The following is a 23,456-nucleotide window of genomic DNA, read 5'->3' on the forward strand; positions in this document are numbered from 1 at the left end:
AAAACTGGCGCATGAAATGGAGGACAGCAGTAAACGCTGAAAAATCACAAATCCTAATCATACAAAAAAGAAGGAAAAGAATCCAGCAAAACTGTCAACCGAAATTATTCAACACCCCCATTCCAATAGTAACAAAAGCTACATATCTTGGACTAATTATAAATAATAAATTCTCCTGGGCAGACCACATTAAACACATCACTGATAAAGCAATAGCAGCAACAAATATTATTCAACCACTGATTTATAATCCAAATATTTCTTTGCAAAACCGAAAACTCCTCTATACCAGTATGATCAGACCAATTTTAACANTATATATATATATATTCGATATTTTAATATCTACTTAGGATATATTAGGAGAAATGTCAGTATATAATGTGGTGATGAAACTACAGAGTAAAAAAAAAAAGATATAAATTTGAAATTCTGCTTGAACAAAAAGTTCAACTTGAACAAAAATACAGCTTGTCTGTTGAGGATGTTTGAGGTCATGATATAAAGTATCGTTTTTAATGAGCCATCAAGCATCAAGCTTTTGTTATTCGTTTTAGTATTTTAATTAAAAATAAGATAATCTGTAATATAATAAGTGAAAGTAGTTCTTAACAAGTTCCTTATAAAAAGTTCAAAAAGTTCTAAGAAAGCTCAGATAAAAATAAAATGGTAATGGAACGAGATTCAGAATTTAATATATTCTCTAAGATATCTAGAGATAAAAGTAAAATAGTAGTAACAAGATTCAAAATATATTTCATATATTTTGTTAAGTAGAGTTCTACTTTTCGTTAAGATAAAAATTAAGCGATGATGAAACGAAATTCAAAATGTGAAACAGTTTCTAAATTACAATTAGTAGAAAAAGCAAAATTGATTCAGCAAGGAAAGATTTTTAAAAAAAAAAGAAAACTTGAATGAATAAATAAAAAAAAAAATAGAAAATCATCGATCTTTTTATTGGCTACAAATGACATTATTTACTTTAAAACCAAATTAAATTTAAAAAATTATTCTTTCCAACTCATTAATATTAAATCCGCTATTAGGTTAATTACAAAATATTTATTTAATTATTCTCTAGAGTACTCAAAATATTCCATTTCGAGAACGATTCTCCGACTTGTCTAAAGTGGAAAAGACGGGAACGGCTATAAGTTCGAAATTCTTTCCCCTAATTGAATTTCAGATGATAATAGAGGTCACTAATTTCCGACACCTTAAAATTCTCTGCTGGGGGCTAATTACTTTAATGAGAGTGCCCCCCCATCTTACTCTGTAACAGATCCCCCCCCTCCTCCTATAAACAGATTTCTGCCATCAACTCTTCTTTACTAATGCAAAAATGGAAACACCCTCTACATCGCTATTACAGGAAATTCTACCAACCAAATCACCCCATCCCTCGACGTCATCCTGAAAGGTGACTTCTGATTGGCTCTCGGGGACTACGGAGAAGGGGGTGGGCAAATCAGAGTGATGACTGTATATATTTTAGTCATGAAGTCTGTTATTGTTTTGTATCGGGTGAAAACATAGTCTCTTCCCTGCAAAGATTTAAAGAAAGTTGACACACAGCAGACAAGGAGTAGCGATTTATTTTTTGATACCCGTCATGCATGCATTGATGCAGATGAGGTATCCGATCCAAAACTTGGAGGTATCCATTTCTCCTTCCGGCACACCAAGTCCACCAACTTTCACATTCGTGAACCGTTATTACGATCCACACAGATTGCAAAATAATAATAATAAGGCGCCTTTCCACTCACACAAAAACAGTCCGAGTATGACGGGTGCCAGGGCGGCGCCAAAGATATCATCGAGGAAGCTAGATTTCAGTATCGAATCCATCCTGGGGCTGGATAAGTCCGATAAGTTCAGCCCCGCCGTCAGCCGCATCTGTGAAGGCGATTGCCGGGAAGCGAGATTACTGACGCCGAAAACCTCTTACTCGGTGGCCACGGTTTATCCGGATGCTCTTGAAATCGGTAAGTTCACTCTTTTCAATAAATTTTAGTTTATTTTATGACCGTCGTTGAACAGCCGACTTAATTTTCGAGTTTACGACTACTAATGTGCAACTACGTAGCCTTGTAATTTCGAACCCAATCCAGAAGACAAGGGAACTCCTGGATCAAGTATTAGGAGAAGTTTTCCTTCGTGGAGGACTATTTGATGCAATTAACCCGCATTTGCGTTACATGGAGAGGAAAACCACGAAAACCTCCCGCGGCTAGCCTGACAGCAATGGGACTCTAACCCATGATCCGTCAACCTCTGAGGATATTTTACGTCATCACTGTGGTCGGTGCGAGCCGGGCACGGAAATTGTATCTACCAGACACGACGGGGATTCGAACCTGGTTCACCTTATTGCTGTCCTCTGAGTCACTGCGATTCCTTTCCCTAAACTGAAGAAAAACGAAAGATTCTAAATCTTTTTTTTAACGGTTGAGCTTATGATTTTTCAAGGAACAAGAAAATATAAATGTTACCGCTAAAGCTCGAAGGCCGTTAATATCACTATTCTACAGCTTCACTATAGCCGTTGGTTAAAGTGCAGAATTACAATTTGTCTGGATAAAGTGCGGTTTCCGTATCGCTAAAGTTCAAAAGTTTGTTTCTCTCATTCTATCAATTTGTTGATTGTATTTATTGACTCGATTCTTCAGATATTGAAAAATAAATAAATGACATTACGTGAATTTTCTTGTAATAATATTCTAAATCGTTTGATTCCTTGCATATATTTTTTAAAAACGATTGATGGTGGTTTCTATCATCTAATGTGCTAGTTGTGTTTGATTGTAATAACTTGATTCCTTAGACACCGAAAAGTAAATAAATAATATTTCCTTGATCATCATAATATTTTAAACCTATTAATTCCTTGTATTATATTTTTTAAAGTGATTTAACATTGATTCTATTAGCAAATGTGTTAATTGTTGTAACTAAAATGTAGTAAAATCGATTTTTCAAATTACATTGGGGTTACTTATTACCCTTAAATTAACATAATGTTTTTTTTTTCGCTATCTAAAATATCAAATTACTACAATCAAACCATCAACATATTAGTAGCTAGAAGTTCTAGTCACTTTGAAAACTACAATACAAAGAATTTAAAGTACTATTATGATCAACGAAATTTTACTTATTTATTTTTTGGTGTCTAAAAAACATAGTTACTACAATCAAACAATTAACACATTAGCTGATAGAATCCATTATCATTCACTTTAAAAAATATACAGAAAATCAAAGGTTTTAAAGTATTGTTAGACTCCAGGAAATTAACATAATGTCATTTATTTATTTTTCAATAAATTAAGAATCCAGCGAATAAATATAACAAAACACATTTATTAATCAAATGAATCTGCAGATTTTCTGGGTTTGGTACATATTAACGGCTTCCAAGCTCTAGAGGTAAAAACCTATTTAATGAACCTAAATTAAAACATGATATATCAAAATGGAAATAAAAAATTAATTTATTTTTTAAACATGTTTAAATAGGTCGTGCTAAATTTTGACGTCTGCTTCTTATCCATCAAATTTCAAAATGAGCTTCTTTTTTTTTTTTTTTTATAAAAGGATCCATCACACAAAAATCTTAAAGATGTAAGGAACTGTTTTGTGATTTAAAAATTTAATGCTATTAGTTCTCGTTAAAACGACGAAAGAATTAAGTTTGCATTAAAGCTGGAAACGCGCGATAAGATTCCATTTTGTTTTTTAACTCTCACTGAAAAATCAAATATAGTGTTTCAAACTTTGGGTGTCTTTTTTTTTTTTTTTACCTCATATCAATTTTTTGCAAATTTTCAGTTTTAAGACTCAAAAGCGAAATAAAAACATGAAATGTGGAATCTGTATTGAGATATTTTAATTAAGTTTGTCTTCAGCTAGATAATTTTGCTTTCAATTCGGAACGCAAGTGCAAATATCGATAAATATATTTAATCAAAAATTGTTAAGATTAAAGCTTAAACTTCCTGAAGCTAATTTGAGTACAAATTTTATATAAAACGTAAAGGATAGAGAAATGAAAGTTTTGGGTGTTAAGACACAGAGCGAGGTTCTCGTTTATTATTAAAATTATTATCTCAGATTTGAAAAAAAAAATGAAGAAGAAAGGAAAGCAAAGCTAAAAAGTTAATGAAAAGAGAAATAGAAACATCATTTTTAGTTCCTGAACTTACTCAATTACTATTTGTACTGGTTCAGTTCAAAACTGTGTGCAAATATTTGGCAGATATATAAGCTAAAGAAAAATAGATAATTCTAAAAAATTCCAAATAATGCACTTTAATTAATTGGAATTTTTTTAATTAAAGAATTTAAGAGACAAGTAAAATTAAAATTTATAAAAACAACAAAAAAAAATTCTTAATTTAGGAAAATTCGAGTTACTTTTTTACAGACTGTAGCGTAGGCGTCGCATCAAGGGAAGCACCGTGGGTACATGCCCCCCTCCCAATAATTTCGGAATTTTTTTTAAACCTATTAACTCTTTGAACTCAAAAATCCTCTACAGCTATCCTTTTATTTTAAAAGTATAGCCGTTGTTTTAAGCCTTAAAAAAATCAAATATTTTCGATAGCTTTTATTTAATTTAAAAGAATAATTTCATCGTCATACATTTAATGCAAAGACTATTTTAAAAACTAATTAAATATTTTTTTTTACTTGTTACAATTCGAACTTAATGATCTCAGTGAAACAAAATTTAAGTATCTTTTTCTTCTGATTATAATTGTAGCTAGCAGCCATTTAGTTCAATTATATTGATTTTTTGCAAATACTTTCTGCCAAAAGTTTTTTAGTATTTACTTTAATTTATTAGGACAAGGTGCCCGCTAATCCCCTTGGTTGCCTTTGGATCATCTCTCTCTCTCTCTCTCTCTCTCTCTCTCTCTCTATNACATATATACATATATACATATACATATATATATACATACTACTACTACTAATAGATACTAGATTACTAGATTAAGCCGAATTTTTTTTTCTTCATAATTTTGTCTGTCAGACTGTGTAGAATTTATGAAGGTTTTACTGCAGATTGTGTCTCCAAATTCTACTTCCAAGCAAGTATTATGTAAGATCTCTGGATTATGGCTTTGAGACGGTAAGAAACCAATGTTTTGAGAGGGTGTTCACATTCTGGAAAAATGTAAAAAGTAGTGACAAATATTTTATGGGGATGTCGTAAATGTTATAGGCTTGAATTTCCTATCAGTTTTTAGGTATTCAGTTGGTCTTCTGTAACGCAGGTGCTTAATTCACGACTGATGATCACGATAGTTAACTAAATATTTTAAATGTGGCAAACCATTCTAAATTAAATACAACTTCTTTACAAGGGATCGATGTTTCGTTCAAATTATTACTTTTTCCAACCGCAGTTATTTACATAATTACCAAAAGCTTGTACTCTTATGTTATTGTAGTGTCATAATTAAAAGCAAGTAGTCAGATATGAATTATTTTATTCCGTGATAATTAAGTAATATTTTTGCAAGGCAAAAAAGCTGACCTTTTCTGAAAAAGGCCAGGCAGAATAGTCATTATTAAAAAAAAAAGAAAAACGACTTTCGTTTAAAAGAGCTGGTATATTTTTACTACTTAATATTTTATATTGCATTATTCAAAGGTAACATACTAGTAAGTAATTTAATTTAATCAATGACTATTCAGCAAAATGATTAAACTATGTTATAGTAATTTTGCTTTCTCACAAAGGCATTTAGCCCACACAAAGATAAGTAATGAAATTGTAGCTCCCTACTTGATTCAAAACCTCTCAATTTTGTCTGAAACTGTTCTACACCCATTTTAATCATGTTCTTATTCTTTCTAACTGTGCTTTAAATTGATTCAGAATAATTATTTCTAAAAATTGTGATAATTCCATGCTGTTTGTACGAATTTGTATTACTAAAAAAAAAATAAACGATTAGTTCTAAGTGAATAATACATTCGAGAAAACAACAGCTTTTTCTGAGATTTGCTTTTTTGCTTTGTTTTGTTGGTATGCAGGGTGTTCCATTAAGACTGCCCCTAATATATAATTTTAAAATCACATTAGAGGTCAGAAATAAATAGATTCCAAGAGGAAACGCCTTTACGCCTAAATGAAATTCATGAGACAAATAACATTAGAGCCTGTTGGATTGTCGGAGGAAACAGAGATTAAAAATACCTCCACTTGAAACGATGCTTAGAGTTATGCAGTACTAAAATAATGTGCTTTCATTTAGCCATTTCTGAGCTAAACGTAGTAGCTACGTAAATTGTTTTTGGGAACTAAATATTTAAAATCTGGTTTCGATAAACAAACTAAATCTAACTTCCGTACGCGAGAAAAGTATTTTGTTAGAGTTATTTTTTTCTCCAACTGCAATTTTCAAAAGCAATAATTTTAATAATGAACCGCAGAAGTTTTCTCGCCCATTCAAACTGGTTCAGATGTTTTTTTATTTCATCTACCTCAGTTGCTATAAGTAAAATTTCGAAATATTTTTTTTTTATTTTTCATCTTTATTTTTTATAACGTTTTTTTTCCTCCGAAGTTTATTTGCAAATAATAATTTGCTCTTTAAAAATTATTGAGAGTTAAACCAAATAAATTAGACCTTGAAATTCTTAGCCCATTAAAGACTGATTTTTTTTATATGCCGTGACGCAAAAAAAAAGCTTCTATTTAACTAAATGAATATTTTCTTCTGTTAGCTACTCCTTGATTTTTGAAAAGAATAAAAACATTTGCTCGATGTGAAAAAAGTTCTTTTTAATATCAGAAGAATTCTCATAATTCCCATGACGTCTACAATACTGGAAGAGTCTCTTTCAGTTTTTGACATTTTTTTTTACATTTCTCAATAAATACTTAAAGGATTATTTCGTAACTTTAAAGGTGTTAGGTTCAAGCAATTTTTCCTTCTTAGCAGTAAGATTTAAAGCTTTCAGAATTTTGGAAGACCTACAATAAATTACGGAAGAAAACAAGTATTTTGAACACCTTATGACGGAAAATCAGGCAATAAATTGGTAACTTGTACCGATAATTTTAGGTGTTATTTTTAGTAACTTTATAAAGTTTCGCAAACCTAGAGTAAATATTTATGGGGACATGGACATTTTTATTGCCCGGTAGCAGAGTGGTAGCGCGTCGTGCTCCTGGACTCGATCCTCGGGCCGGGCAAGATTGACTCAGCCTTTCATCCCTTCAGTGGGTCGATAAATGAGTACCAAGCATGATCGGGAAATAAACACTGAGGGTTTCGTGTTCGACTGACCACCTAACCGGAACATCTGCTCCTGCTCCCCAGAGCCCAAGGTCAAGAAAACTGCACAGTATGCCTTGGCCCTCTATGGGCTGTCGCGCCACTGAGTTTAGTTTAAAACTACCTTTTTCGCCTTAAATTTTTTGTACTTTAATTTTATACTATTTATAAAATCGTTGGAATTAAACAAAAATTTTGGAGAAAACTGAGATTAATTACAAATTGCAAAATTTTCAAAAAAATTGTCAAAAACTAAGCACGATATGCACGAATATTTAAGCTAGTTCCTTTGCTGAGCATGCACAGAAAAAAAGATTTTAAAGTTTTTTTTCATAATTTTGTACGGAATTATATTGTGAACACCCTATTCCAGAAAATTAATCTTGTAACTTGTATCGATTACTTTAGCTGTTATTTTTAATAACTGCATAAAGTTTCATAAACCTGGAGTAAATATTTATGGAAATACAGATATTTTTTTATAAAAAATCAATTTTTTTACGTTGCACTTTTTTCCATTATAACTTTATAGATATGGATGGAATTAAACAAAATGTATAGATATAGATAGAAAATTTATAGATAAATACTACAAATTTCATCTTGTAGTATTAAACAAGATTTATTAAAAATGAGATCGCGATTGAGGGAGGTCACCTCCCATAAAAGAATGTTTTCTTCCTCTATACCCTCAAAGTTTAGTTTCCGGATGATTATTGTAAAGTATTATCATTTGTTATTAAACTTCGTCTTATGATACACAATAAAATTGGGGGAAAACCCCTTATAATTTTGAGCTTTCTTTTGAAAAGTACAAAAACTACTTAGAACATTTCTTCAAAATTTTTAAGTATGTACAAAGTATTCAAATAAAACTTTTATCATTAGTTGCACAATATAATTCCGTACAAAATTATGAAAAGAAAAACTTTTTTTAATTTTTTCAGTGCATGGGCAGTATAGTTAAATACTCATAACTTGCTCAGTTCTTTACGAATTTTTTAAAATTTTAAATCGACAATTTTGTAATCAATAATAAGCTGCTCTAAAATTTTTATAATTCCTTCTATATCTATAAATTTTGTTTAATTCCATCGATATCTATAAAGTTATAATGGAAAAAAGTGTAACGTAAAAAAATTAATTTTTCATAAAAATATTTATATTTCCATAAATATTTACTCTAGGTTTATGAAACTTCATGCAGTTATTAAAAATAACAACTAAAGTAATCGATACAAGTTACAAGCTTAATTTTCTGGCATAGGATGTTCAAAAACACTTGTTTTCTTTCGAAATTTGTCATAGGTCTTCCAAACCTCTGAATGTCTTAAATGATATTGCTAAGTTTGAAAAATCGCATGAATTAAACATTTCTAAAGTTACAAATAATCCTTTAAGTATTTCTTGAGAAATTTTTAAAAAAATGTCAAAAACTGAGAGTGTCTCTTCCATTATTGTAGGGTAGTGTAGATCACTCTAGGTCAAAATGGGTTTTTTTCTATCCGTAACAAGCGTTAATCATCTTCATAATTATTCTACATAAGAGAAATTAAGGCTTTTGAATTCTACCCACAAATTAAAGCGCATTCAATTTTAATTATCTTTTCGCTCTAAGCATATATTTCAGGAAAGTTTGCTGCCTAAAATTTTAGGTCTAATATTTAATTTTAAATTTCTCGATTTTTGTGTATTTATTTGCTAATAAAATTTTTGTTCTAAACGTATTTTTGATGCTAGATAATCATACTCTTGAATCAATGCTACGTTTTATTAGATTAGTAGAAATAGCAATTGCTAATTTTTAGAATATTTTCCTTTTCATAATTTATAATTTTTTCTTTTTTATAAAAATACAAAATAATTATGTCATGACGTTAGTCGTTTCGGATTGGTAATTTAATATTGAAAGTTTAACCCTTTTTCGACTTTTTTTTAGTTACTTTTATTATCGTTAAAAGCAGCAAAAACTAATTTGGATAATGCTACAAAATACTTTCAAAATGCAAATCACGCAGAAATAAGAAAATTATAAAATGGAGAAAAAGTGTAATACTAAACTACCTTTCAAACAATGCACAATTGTATTCTTTTAATCATGTTAGAAAAAAACAATAGAGATTATAAAATAACACGTGCCCTATTTTTCTCATTCTGATTGGCTGACTTTTTTTGTATTTTATATTCTTCGAAATTGTGAAATGGATTAATTATCCACCATCAGTTTATTTGCAAAAATTAAATAAAAATGACTAAAAGAAAATTAAAAATTAGAGGACGACAGCGGAAGAAATTCTCTTTCACTTCCATTCGTCATTCAAAATCTATTAAGTTTAGGGAAAAGGGAGTTCGAATGAACCTACAACGAAACATGAAGTTCTAAATGCCAAAAAAAAAAGAAGATAATTTTTAAGTATCAAAGTACAAACAATTTATGGCAGCTTTACGCAGGATTACGCAGTAGGGAAGTTCCCTTCAAATAATTCGTTTGCACTTTGATATTTTGAAACTATTCTTTTCGGCATTTGGAGCTTCATGATTTACTCTTAGGTTCACCCGAACTCACTTTTCCGTAAACTTCATAGATTTTGAATAAAAAATGGAAGTTCTTTTCCAATAATTAGTTTGCACTTTGATAGTTTGAAACTATTCTTTTCGGCATTTGGAGCTTCATTATTTACTCTTAGGTTCACCCCAACTCACTTTTCCGTAAACTTCATAGTTTTTGAATAAAAAATAGAAGTTCTCTTCCAATAATTCGTTTGCACTTTGATAGTTTGAAACTATTCTTTTCGGCATTTGGAGCTTCATGATTTACTCTNAGGTGGACTAAATATACCGGAAAACAAAAATTATTTTTTTTCTTCATGTTTTCGCGTTATTTTGTAATATTACTTCGGAAGTATAATTTGCTTTTCATTTTTAATATAAAATTACGAAAATTATTATATTTCCATTGCTATATTTAATTATTTAAGCGTACTATATTATTTTTATTTTATTTTTTGCTCGCCATATTTCAGCCGCCATTTTGTTTGTTTTTTTTGGAATTTTTAGTGTATTTCAAAATTTCAACTATGAATTCAATTTACCTGCACATATAAAACGCCAAATTTTGAAACAAATTTTATCGAAATACAAATTTTGACCACGAAACCTTGGATGCCGGTCCACTGTGCCGCGGAAGAAATTCTCTTTCTCTTCCATTCGTTATTCAAAATCTATTAAGTTTAGGGAAAAGGGAGTTCGAATGAACCTACAGCGAATCATGAAGTTCTAAATGGCAAAAAAAAAGAAGATATTTTTTAAGTAGCAAAATGCAAACAATTTATGGTAGCTTTACTCAGGATTACACAGTAGGGAAGTTCCCTTACAATAATTCGTTTGCACTTTGATATTTCAAAACTATTCTTTTCGGCATTTGGAACTTCGTGATTTACTCTTAGGTTCACCCGAACTCATTTTTTCGTAAACTTAACAGATTTTGAATAACGAATGGAGACGAAATAAAATTCCCTTTACGCTATGAAAATAGGTTAAACAATTTTCTGTGAAATGACGAATGAAGCTCAGGATTTCCAGTTGTTCATAAATATATTGCCTAATATAAAAAGGATATTAATTGCTAATAAAATAATGACAATAGGATGATTTTTTTTCAGCCTCTCTCCTATTGACATCTTTAATATCTGATAGCTTAGATAGGTAGTTCATCTCAGACCGCAATAAAATCAGCCAACGAATATAAATCCACGGAAACAAATCCTTTCAGCGCATCCCCCCACCCCTACTGGTGAAAAGAAAGAATGCTTATAACTTGTCAAAACACTTGACTCCAATATCAGGGTTTTGACAAATTGCCCGTCTCTAAAGCTAAACGGACGTCAATAAGAAGGGGGTTCGTGTCATCCCGCCAAGGGTTACCGTAACAAATGAGACCCTCACATCCGATTTTCATCGCCAAGCTAGAGATGTTAGACAATATCGAAAAGCGTCGGCGAATTTTTTTATTTTTGACGTAGCTCGAAATGTGTGTTTAAGAAAATGTACATAACTGCTCGTTTAAAAAATACACTTTATTCAAATTACGTAGATAAGAACAGTGGTCGGAAAAACTACATTATTTTCGTAGTTTACTACAACTACTTCTTTTAAAAAATGTAGTGACTACAACTACTTTGTTACAAGTGTAGTTATCCCCAACTACAACTACTTTTTTAAAACATGTAGTGACTACAACTACAACTACTTTCTAACAAATGTAGTTATCCACAACTACAACTACTTTGTTACAAATGTAGTTAACTACAACTACTTTGTTACAAATGTAGTTATCCCCAACTACAACTACTTTTTTAAAAAATGTAGTGACTACAACTACTTTCGAAATGTAGTCACTGCTTCACTACTTTAAGGAACCGATCTGTGTTCGAGAAATTAATTTACACCTATGCTCTAACTGGTTTTGAATATTAAGAAAAATTGTCATATTAAACATGAACAATTGGGTATAATATGAAAAAAGCACAACTACTTCTACTTACTAGGAATAACATTTACCTTTTAGTTTAATTAATAAACTGAGTTTTAAATATGTTTACTAAATTCATAAACTTCGGTAAAACAACAATATAAATTATTTCCAAAGGAACTAGACTAATACAATTCCAACCTGGCGAGTAGCGACTTATAACAAGACACTTCGTTTGATGCTTTTACTTGTTGCTAGAAATCAGGTTCGCAGAAAATGCTGTTTACTAGTTAAATTTAGTAGGAATAACACGATCTGTNGTAACATACATTCAAATTGCTCACTGCAATTTTTCTTCTTTGGTTATTTGTTTGTTTTGCTTTGTCTAATTTAGAAATTTATGTAAATCAACACGTTAAACATTAAAATTAACTGAAAACAGAGTTAGTTTCAGTTTTAGAAGTAAAAATCGATTATACGACGTTATCGTTTATACGACGTTTTTCGGTGGTCCCTTCGGCGTCGTATAAACGATGCTCCACTGTATGTTTAAGCAATTTCGGTTAACACCTAATTTTTTTAAGAAAATTTTCAGCGTCCCTTACAAAAATAACAAATAATGATTTTTTATCATTCATTAAATTTTTTTATATTTCTGTTATCATACAATTCTATACCCAGGGCTTTAAGTTATTGAAAATATACCTAAGAACGAATGTAAAAATATTATAAATGCAAACATTTTCAGCGGTTGCATAAAAATAAATTCAACATATCACTTTACAATTTGAATTAAATTGCTAAATATTATTTTTGATACATCATAAAAAATGCCAAATCAGAGATATTGCTTATGAATACAATCAGGTCAACCTGCAGTTCATCAACTGTTTATTTTTTAAAAAAAAATTTATACTGAGTTAAATATAATTCAAAGGCGAATCATAGAGTTATAATTTATAAGTACGCTATAGAAAATTCAAAGTGAATTATATTTTAATAAAATTGCTTTGAATGGGTCAAGATAGCCTGGTTGGCAAGGCTCTGAACTCACGTTTGTGAGAATAGGGATTTGAATCCAGCAGGCCGAAGACTGGTGCACGCTAAATTTCTCGGATCACAAAGTCCACCATTTTCCCATTACAAATTATACCTTTTGGACTTTCTGCGTCCTTAAAATAAATCTTATCACAAGGATATTAAATTTAATTGAATTTACAGAAATACCTTTCGATTGATTCACGTATGCCAATAAATCAGTTATTGGTTCACCAGAATACTTTTAAACAGAGTTCTCAATTGTTGCAGTCTTATTATAAGCCTCACTCACGAGATGAGAAATTTGGTAGTGGGTTAAAGTTAGTCCAGAAATAGTTTACAGACACTTTTCAACAGCTTGAGTGTAGAAGAGTTTAAAACGCTTGGAAAAAAAAGGAAAAAAAAGACATCATTTGCTGGATTGTTTTTCTTCGTAAGGATCAAGTCAAGAATCGAAAAATTAATATAAATAAACACTATGCAATAATTATAAAGCACAAAACTAGAAGCCGTATACCAACGCAATTAAATCCGTTAAAACATTTCCATTTTCCTTTTATCATTATTTGTGGTAATTTCCTGTGAGTTAAAGTTTTTTGACAAAGCAAAATACGTTTATGGAAGTTCAATTCATCAGAATAAAGATTAACTGTACTTAGTATCATTAAACATCGAAATCGATGCTATTGGTTATTGATAGCATCAATATTGATGGTGGAAATCCACTTATTATTTGAAATAATGATAAGCGAATTATTGTTGAATAAAGAATTATGATGAAACGCGAAAAATGTTTTTACTGTTTCCTTCTTATTTATCTGTAACATGTTCCATTAAATATAACTATAGTTATGAGAGAAATGTTCTTTAATGACTTGTTTAAAATATGGTTCTGAGTCAAGTGATCTTTCAAAAGCGACAACTTTAAAATTTCAATGTTTTTTTTTTTCACATTTAAATAACAATTTTAACAATAAATTCAAAACAAGCGTTAAGTCTTTAAGGTAATAACTTTTTTTGAATTCAAAGTTCCACACAATAAAATGTCTTTTTTAGAAATGTTTAAAGAATCTTTATTTCAGAAATAGTCCAGTCTATCAGGTAGTTCTTTTTCATTCGAGTTGATCTTCATAACGGAATAAATGGAAACTCACCTTTTCTGGAGACATATTGGTTTGCGTTGATGAAATTACCTTATAGTTAAATCAATCAACAGTGGTCGGTGATTTTCTTCTTCTTTGCATCTGTATTAGATTGTCTTACATCTGGAATGTTATTTGCTGATTGTTGATTTTGCTCCTCCTCATCTGAGACATGAAGTTGCCTCTCTACTTTCATAAGATGTTGACAATCTCGTTTTGGAATCCTTTCGTTTTCAGTATAGATTTCACATGATTTAGGAGCTACTTTCTTCACAGCTTTAATTGACCACTCTTTCTTACCTCGAATACTGACAAGGGTCATTTTTATTACCGTTGGTATTTCTTCTTTGAACCCCTTAAGGGGTTATAGTTATCGACCATGCCAACCTTCATCTATCAAAAGGTATCTAAGATAAAATCAAGTTAACATGTCTTATGTAATAGTGAATCTAAACGGACGTCAATAANTAGTGAATTCGTCTTTAATATTTGTAGTGGTAGTTGGGTCCAACCTTCTTTGTTTTGACTTGAGTACGTAGGCAATCTTTTTATCTAATTTTTGTTCACCAGACGTTCAGTGGGTGACTTTCTACCCACGTTCTAAGTCTAATAAAGCAAGGTAGAAATCTATTTTAGAGTCTTTGTTTTTTTCCCCAACAATCTTTTAAGCGAGGCGTTACTGAGTGTTTGAAATGAATAACTTTTAACAATTTGAACTTCTCTCTCTGCGAGTCCATTATACCTTGTAAAATGCAGACTAGATGCGATCAGTTTGAAATCATAGGAATTAGCAAATTTGTTGAATTCTTTAGAGTCAAATGCGTTACATTCTCCCTTCGAATGTTTTCGGAAATTCCATGTTATGCAAAAATATTTAAGGTTTTGATTGCAACATTAGTTGATTCCTTAACTTCTGCAACTTCTGGGTAATTCAAATTTGAATCATAAACAACTAACTAATATTTTCCATTGAAATAAAATAGATCAGTTCCAACACAATCTCATGATAAGTTATTTTCTCTTTGGTTTAAAGGTTCTTCTTGTTATCTGTATTGAAAGTTTTGAAGCGTCTCACATTTTTAAATTTTTCTTCCAATGTCCATATTCATGTTTAGATAAAATATAATTGTTCTGTCTCTCCTTTTCTCTTTCTTAATTCCCTGATGTCTTTCATAAATTTTTTCATTCTTATCTTCTTTCATCATTTTAGTAGAACAATCTTATTTCCTTTCACGATCAATAATAATTAAATCTTTTTATAGGTGAACGTCTTTTTTGATTAGATTTTAATTATAGGAAATACCATACATCTGCATATAAAATTGTATGATACTTTTGTGATTAATTTTAAACTTTCCTAGTTTCCTTTTAATGTGCAGCGCGATACCACAAATTTCATTTTAAACAAAAAATTAAAATGCAGCCAAATGGGCAATATTTCAGCCACTGTGGCGCCCACCCTCTTCTCTTTTAGCACTTGAAAGGGGGAAGGACAGCTGTTAACGCCCCTTTATGGTCGTGTGCCGGGGAAATACTTCGCGGGTGTTTAACGCTGATTCACAACATAACAAAAAATGTGGAATCAATGGAAAACTATGAATTACAAGAATGCGTACAAATCGTTTGAGATAGGATAACAAAAGGATTGGGTGCTATTGAGTTCAAAATGGGTGCTCTCTCTCCCTTCTTTCCGATTAGTTCTCAGTCCTCCATTTATACGGGACATTTTCAAATTACTGCTCAACCGAACGGGCAAGATTAAATTTTAGAAAAATCACTCCAAAAAATATTCATATGAACCTCCTATTTAACTTATTATCAAGGAGTCTATAACAGGTGCAAGTATTATATATATATATATATCCGACATTTTCTTAAATTTCTCACGGTATACTCAGAGGATTATTTTGTAATTTTAGAGATCCGTATGATTTTTGCAGAGGTTTGAGGGACCGACGATAAATTACGAAGGAAAGCGAGTATTTTTCAACAGCCTATTCCAGGAAATTAAGCTTGTAAATTGTATCTTGTAAGCTAATTTCTTAAACCTAAACATGATTATTTCATGCGATTTCTCCTACATATCAATTAAGTGTAAGGCTTTTAGAGGGACCGGCAATAAATTATGAACAAGAAAAGAAATTTTTTGAACAACCTACGCTAAAGAACATGATGATAAGCTTATATGGCTGATGTCGATAACGTTGGTTATTATATGCAATAACTGTACAAAAATTCGTAAGCCAAGTTTAAATATTCATGAAGGTATGGATGCTGTTATATAAAAAAAATTAAAAAAACTAACAACGAGATGTGATAGTAATAAAAAATTAAAAAAACTTATTTTATTAGGGTTTGATTCGATATAATATCGATGTTATTTTTAATAAATCTTGCTTAACAGTATAAAATTAAATTTGTGGAAAACCCCTCACCATTTAAAACTTTCTTTCCAAATTAATAAAAACTATTTTTTAGCATTTCAAAATATTCAAATCGAGCTTTTTTTTTTGTTGAAGAATATTAGCTGAGAACAATATTAAAAATAGCTCTTACTAAAAACATCACGTTGAATGCTGTCCTTAAAAAAATAAATAAATAAATAAAATAAAAATAAAAGCATATATATATATATTTCGCACTTTCTCTGAATAAACATACCCGTTTTTTCGACGAATTAAGATTTTTGACCCCCAAAATAAAGGAGGTAGTAGCAATCTGGAAAATATGGTCCCAATTGTTTGGGCAGGGGAGAGTTCCAAAGTGTGGACCTCTTAACGTTGATTTTGCTTTTTACGTATTTCATTATATCTCGAGAACTTTTTAATCGAATTGAAATTTTTTGCACACAATCATAAAATGCATTTATTCAAAGATAATTCCATGCAAAAAATGACTTTTAGGGAAGATCTATTATTTTTTATTATTTTATTAAGTAATAGTCGAAGAAAATTTGAATTATTAGGTATATAAAAAAAAATTTTGCATCATTTCAAAGAGCATAATTTTACATGACGAAGTACAAAATTTGAGGATAATCAGTTGAATAGTTCATGTAAAATTGAATTTTAAATATCTAACTTATTTCACTCCCATGAGCCATTAAGATTGACTCGTAGAACGGGAAGATCTGATCATTAAATCAAAGGTTATTCAGGATGGTCCGTTTTTGTTTCTTATTTTGCCCATTGTATATCATTGCTTTTAAGCTATTTCAATTAAATTGTTTATCACAATTTAATCGATTTTCATATATTTGTTATTTCAGACAAAAAAAGCAGAAATGAAGAGTCTGATATCGACACTAGGTATACATTACTATCATCCACAAGTTCCAACACTAAACCTTCGAATTCGAATCATCAAAAAAGTCCTCCTCATCACGGAGTGGGCAAAGCAAAAAGAATTCGAACTATTTTTACTCCAGATCAACTTGAAAGGCTCGAATGTGAATTTGAAAGGCAGCAATACATGGTAAGAAAGTTTTATTTTCTTTCGTTTGCTTTAAGTTAATTTTCTCGTGATTAAGAAATTTTGCCAAAACTTTGAATAATGTATTAAACTTTAAGATGGGAGTTGGTGATAAAAGTTTTAGTGCAATTTAGAATCAAGATAAGAAATGAACTTATTATTTTCCATCGATAATTTATGATATATCTCGATAGTTTATCTTGACTTAATTTGATTTATTCTCGATAACCACCCCTTGATCGCTCTGCTCTCCGATACCTCTGTAATTGATTATCAATTATATATACAGGGGTTGATTGATTATCAACCCCTGTAATTGATTATCATTCAGAATTGTTTACTTCTTCTAAAATGTCAATATTTTCTACGAAAAACAGAACATTTTGGTTTCAAAATATTCAATTATTATTATAAGAACATTTTGTTGATGTGTTTTTAACGAAATGGACGAGGAATACAGATATGAAAATACAGACAAGGAATACACATCATGAGATTCAATACGAAGAATAAGAGAGGAGTAATTTTACTCCTTGAAGAGAGTAATAAAAATTCAAATAGGGAACGGTTTTCATCGTTATTCATTAATTCTTTTTTTTTTCCTCAAAAATTCTCTATGGATGTTAAGATTTATATCTGGATAAAATGGACTTCAACTCTGCAATTGCATTTCAGCAAACAGTAAACCGAGAATTTTTTTTAATGCAAGTTAAAGAGTTAATAATTTTAGAACTAAGAAATGAATCGTAATTGTTTTTATTTCATCTAACTCTTTGTTTATTTTTCTACACACCCTCATAATTTAGAGTTTCCAAGTCGTATAGATTTTGAGCATCAAAGTAAAATATACTACAAAGCAATAAAAAAAAGCGAGCAGAAAAATCCTTGTTTAAAATTGCAATAACTTTTGAAAAAGTCAAAATTTCGAGGAAAAAATGTCTGTGTTAAGTTTATAAGCAAATACAAACAAAGCAGGCCAAATTTCAATTTAGTCTCATTCCTGAAATTTTAGCCATGAAATCCATGAAATTTTAACCTCATAGTTAATAATTTTATTTATTTTAATTTCAGAAACAGTAAAAAGCTTAAATTATATCTTAAATCGGATTATTCAAGTTCTGACTAAGTGCAAATTGACAAAATAAATTTCATTTTCTTTCTTCAATGAGTCTAAAACTTCGTGAATGGATTAGTAATTTAGAATTTTGCTAAAACATTTGACAAAATAAAATTTCCAGAACATTTTCTATATCCCGAAAATTAGGTTGTGGGGTTGAAAGGTCCATTTCTGTAGTATAGTGGACATTTAATCAGTCTATTGGTGATGATTATTTTGTGCTTCGATGCGTTCCTGCTTTTAAATGTTTCGCATCATAATTCTGACCACTTTCAGGTTAGCTAGAGCACTCAAATATCTACCGGAGTTCCGTGTCTGATTGAACAGCGAATTTCTATCGTTTTTAGACAATTACAAGCAGAATTCACGGATAATTTATTGCCAAATGTATATATATATATATATATATATATATATATNTAGTTGAAAACACTTGAAAAGAGAGCTATGAGATATATATATATATATATATATATATATACGCCAAACAACAAAATTTGTCGCTAACAGTGGAATACTATGTACCAAATACCTGGTTACTCTTTTAAGTTAATAAAACAGTCTTTATTTATTTATTATTATCTTTTTAAATATAATGAATGTTAACTACTTTTATACTTTGTTATTTTTGCAAAAAAAAAAAAAAAAAAAAAAAACCTTTCCAACTTTTTTTTTAATGGAATACCTGCAAGTGACGTAGAGTGGGTATATCTATCCTGATTGGTTGTTGTAACGTGGCATTTGTTTACGTCAGCAACTGTTCTTTCCATTATTTCGAATAAGCAAAGCCCATCAAGTAGCAATTCTCTTAAATGGCACGTTCTATATTCTTTCACAATGATACTTTCACAAATATTGCAATTCTTATTTCCCATATATTTCTTACTTAACATAAAGACATGCATGAAGCCACGTAGAACATAAAATAAATAATCAGGTGCATACACATAATCACAATCTAATTGTCATGTGCACAAAACAAATCACGATTACAATAAAATATGTAAGCAAATAATAAATCTAAGTTAAGTAAAAGATGTAGATGAGAAAGAATTATATTTCATCAAATTCGATGTGCCATATGGAGCTGTATTTAATTTACATTCTAACTTATATGGAGAAACATAGCTCAACTTCAACACGCCATTTGATCAGCTGGCTCTGACGTCATAAGGCACATGTATGAATATACTTGATCTTCTTCTTCTTGAAGTGCAAGTACCCAATTCTGAGTTCTAAAATAATATTTCAACATTTTTTAAATTTAACTTTTTGTTTCAATTCGTATTAAACATTCACTGGTTACAATATGAAATGATTCAGTATCAACTTAGTGGAATTGGCGCCAACTTTCCTAGTCGATCGGATTTTACACCAGTATCCGTAATTCTTAAAATTTTTATTTTCCTTTGTTCTTTTTTATTAACACTGTTTTTATTAACTATGTCGGCAAGGAAAATAAAACGCCATAGTTTAAATACCTTACACTTAAAGCAATACGATGATTTTAAACTATATAGATAAAATCTTGCCACGAAGAATTATCTGGGCTTCAGAACAGACAAATAACTTAAATATTTTAAAAGTTATTAAACATTTTTAAAAATTGCCAAATTGGTGACATTTTTCCACCTAGATGAAAATTATCAAAACCAGTGCCTTATTTTCAGTTTTTTCAAATTTTTATGATCCCAGGCAATGCAGCATTGGAGTAAGCTTTTAAATATTAAAAAATTTTATCACAAACGCATTTTATTTTCACAAAACTGTGGCTTTTCTTCATATTGACGTTTTGTGCCATTTTCAAAATAAGCATTGACTTTACATAAGCTAAACTTGACATAACAATCATGAGTAACAGTTGCAAACTCACATATTATTCGTAAAAATAGCATATTATTCATTTAATATTACAATTGAGCCTTTTAAGAGTTTCCGTTGTATCAGTTAATATGTCAAAAAAATCCTTTTATTCCATTTTTAGGTGGGACCAGAGAGGATGTACCTAGCTTCAGCCCTCAACCTCTCAGAGAGCCAGGTTAAAATATGGTTTCAAAACAGACGAATAAAATGGAGGAAACAACACCTCGAAATGCAACAAGCGAGATTGGCGCAACTGAGAGAGGCGGAAACGGTAGAGAATAATGAAAGTGATTCGGACCAAACGGCGAAAGAACAGTCGCCAAATCATTGGGAGATCATGACAGAAGACAGAAACTGAGATTTCTCTATAATCATTTCTACGTTCATCAGATTGAGACTTCGTTATCGACAGTTTTGAAAATAAAATCAAACGCCATCTTACAAGACACATGACTTTAGTTACATAAAGCTAAGAAGTTGATATTTAAAAACATTCTGTAAATGTTTCGAGCTTTTTTCCCCCTACCCTAAATGACTAGGAATTGTGTTTGCGGCTTTAATGAGAGTTTGGATGCTCAAACACTCAAATAATAATTCCATTTTGGTACGCTTATGAAGAGGTTGTTTAACCAAAAACGTTTTTACAAAAATACCCTTAAGAAATACAAAAGAAAAAAAATCTAAGAAAACATCACAAATATCCTTAAAAGCTTTCGAAAACATCTATGTGCATGAGCTTTTCTTTAAATTATGAATCGTAACTTGTATTCATAAATTAAATAAGGAAAAAGAAATAATTAAAATAAATATGCAATTTATGATTTAAATCAAACTTAAATAAACACCTCGTAAAGATAAATAAGAAGTAATTAATTTGTTGTTACAATTGTGAGAATATTACTATTCAAAAACATCAGAATTGCATTCGATTATTAAATGTTCTTTGATATCCTCAAAGTTGAAAAATTAGCTTTTGCCCACAGTTTTGTACCTTGAGAAACTATGTTCAAAACTGTACAAATATAACTAATTATGGAATTAAATAAATAAAAGAAAGAAAAAAACAGTATTCAGTGTAAAATGTAAACTAATTTATAAAAGAAAAATTAATTCGCAAAAAACCTTCTTTTAAAAAAAAATATGATTCAAAATTTATATAAAAAGTCATTACAAAAGAAAAAGTCTGAAAAATGAGAAAAAAAATGATTAAAAAAACTGAAAGTAATGTCCTAAAAAGAAAAAAAACGTCAATCAAAAGTTTAGAAAAACACAAAAACAATAATAAATATAGTAAATTTATCATCGACATTCTACCCTTTTTAAATTTAATAAATAAAAATAAATAGATAAATAAATAAAGTAAAATTGCGCATGCAAAAATTCATATAATTCTTTGCCTATAATCGCTAATTTAAAAACTCTTATAATTTAAACAAATGTACAATTCAGAGAAAAGTTTTTTTGTGTATACGTTATTAATAACACCGCATACAAACACAAACTATTGTTGTTTGTTTGAACTAATCTCTAAACCAGGCAGAAAAATATGTTACTTATCGGTGATTTGTTCATTTATTATGTTTGTGAGTGTGAATTTATACATTAATTTAAATTATAGGTTTGCACAATTTTTAGAAAAACCCAACTATTTTTGTTAATTAAATTTAAAAAAAATAAATTAAGTAACTTAAAAACATATTCACCATTTTTACGAGTTTTATGACTTTAATTTCTTTGTTGACTGAAATTATTTGGACGATTAATAAACAAGGCTAAAACAAACGATATGCACAATGAAATGTGAATTTCTAGAAATGATTATAGTTACATAAGGTTCTATCTTTTCTAGAAAAATAATAACATCTAGTCATTTTTGTAAAATACTGTATCATATTGTAAAATATTTCCATCATTTCTCAAATGACTTTCGTGACTGTGTATCATTCAATGAATAAATTCATTTTGTGCAATGGAATGACTTATTTTAAACTTTAAAATATGAAACTTTGATGTGCATTGAATCAGTCTGAAAAGGTAAAAGCATATACTATTCATCCGATTCTTAGAATTATTTTATAGCCGTCATTGAACAGCCGACCCAATTTTTTGGGTATACGACTACTAATATTCAACTCCGTAGCCTTACTATTTGGAACCAATCCAGAAGACAAGGAAACTCCTATGTCAGTACCTCCAGAGGTATGATTTGTTATGGAACATGGAGGACTTTGTGACTAGACAAATTTAAAGTGCATCCGTCACCATTTACTACACGGGGAGTCCCCCTCCTGCGGGGATAGAACCCGCAACCTCTTGAACATGGGCCCAGTGCCCTACCAACCAGGCTATCCCGGTCCGATACTTAGAATTAGAAAAAAATAGTTTTTTAAGGAAATTTTTGTTCACTATTTTATGTAAATTTGTATTGTCTACTCCGAGCTACAAATATTACTAAAAGCCAATTTCGTACATTCAGGCAACTAGCAAAGATAACGGAACATGGAAAAAAAATGTTATAATAATTACAACAGTATCTTGATTATTGCATATAAATTTTAACAGGACGATTATTTGATACTTATCTTAATTCTCAGTGCTGGACAAATTTACTCCGAAAAAACTTTCAGAAAAAATAATCTATTATCCGCTGCAAGTTAAGAAAAGACCATTGCGGTATAGGATTTAAGAAATCATTCGCTACATCATATAGTTTCGTTTTATTTTGTTATCAAATTATACAAATATGCTTTCAAAACAATTGAAAAGCTTCAAAAAGTTAAAAGCGTCTGTCAGAAATTAAATTCGTGCTATCTTTTACGATACATATCATACAATTATTAAAAAATGGTTATAGTTTCGAAGTTTTACTGAAATCCTAGACTTAGCGTCGTAATTCGATAAATAAAAGAAACAGCTTTATTTATCGGATAATAAAAGAAACAGCTTTATGACGTTGCAAGAGCATTGGATTCGATTGGACCACTAAAAATGGCGCGTCTTATGCTGATATGCCCTTAAAAAATCAAATGCGTTTTCGAGGAATTTTTACTTTT

General features: G+C 30.0%; 1 protein-coding gene across 1 annotated transcript; it reads left to right on the forward strand.

The window, feature by feature from the left end:
• Nucleotides 1–1,496: 1,496 nt before the first annotated feature.
• On the forward strand, nt 1,497–22,378 carry LOC107450472 (ventral anterior homeobox 1). The gene is made up of 3 exons (XM_016066273.4): nt 1,497–1,991; nt 17,221–17,426; nt 20,525–22,378. Exons 1-3 carry the CDS (start codon nt 1,616–1,618, stop codon nt 20,759–20,761), a joined length of 819 nt encoding a protein of 272 aa, XP_015921759.2. The 5' UTR covers nt 1,497–1,615; the 3' UTR covers nt 20,762–22,378.
• Nucleotides 22,379–23,456: the final 1,078 nt, after the last annotated feature.

Source organism: Parasteatoda tepidariorum, chromosome 5 (assembly GCF_043381705.1).
Source record: "Parasteatoda tepidariorum isolate YZ-2023 chromosome 5, CAS_Ptep_4.0, whole genome shotgun sequence".
NCBI lineage: Eukaryota > Metazoa > Arthropoda > Arachnida > Araneae > Theridiidae > Parasteatoda > Parasteatoda tepidariorum.

Excerpts from the sequence above, each read along its gene's own strand:
- LOC107450472 (XM_016066273.4), top strand. The coding sequence starts at position 1,616 with ATGCATGCATTGATGCAGATGAGGTATCCGATCCAAAACTTGGAGGTA. Across the intron at positions 1,992-17,220 it reads TCCGGATGCTCTTGAAATCG|ACAAAAAAAGCAGAAATGAA; the intron begins GTAAGTTCACTC and ends TTGTTATTTCAG. Across the intron at positions 17,427-20,524 it reads TTGAAAGGCAGCAATACATG|GTGGGACCAGAGAGGATGTA; the intron begins GTAAGAAAGTTT and ends TTCCATTTTTAG.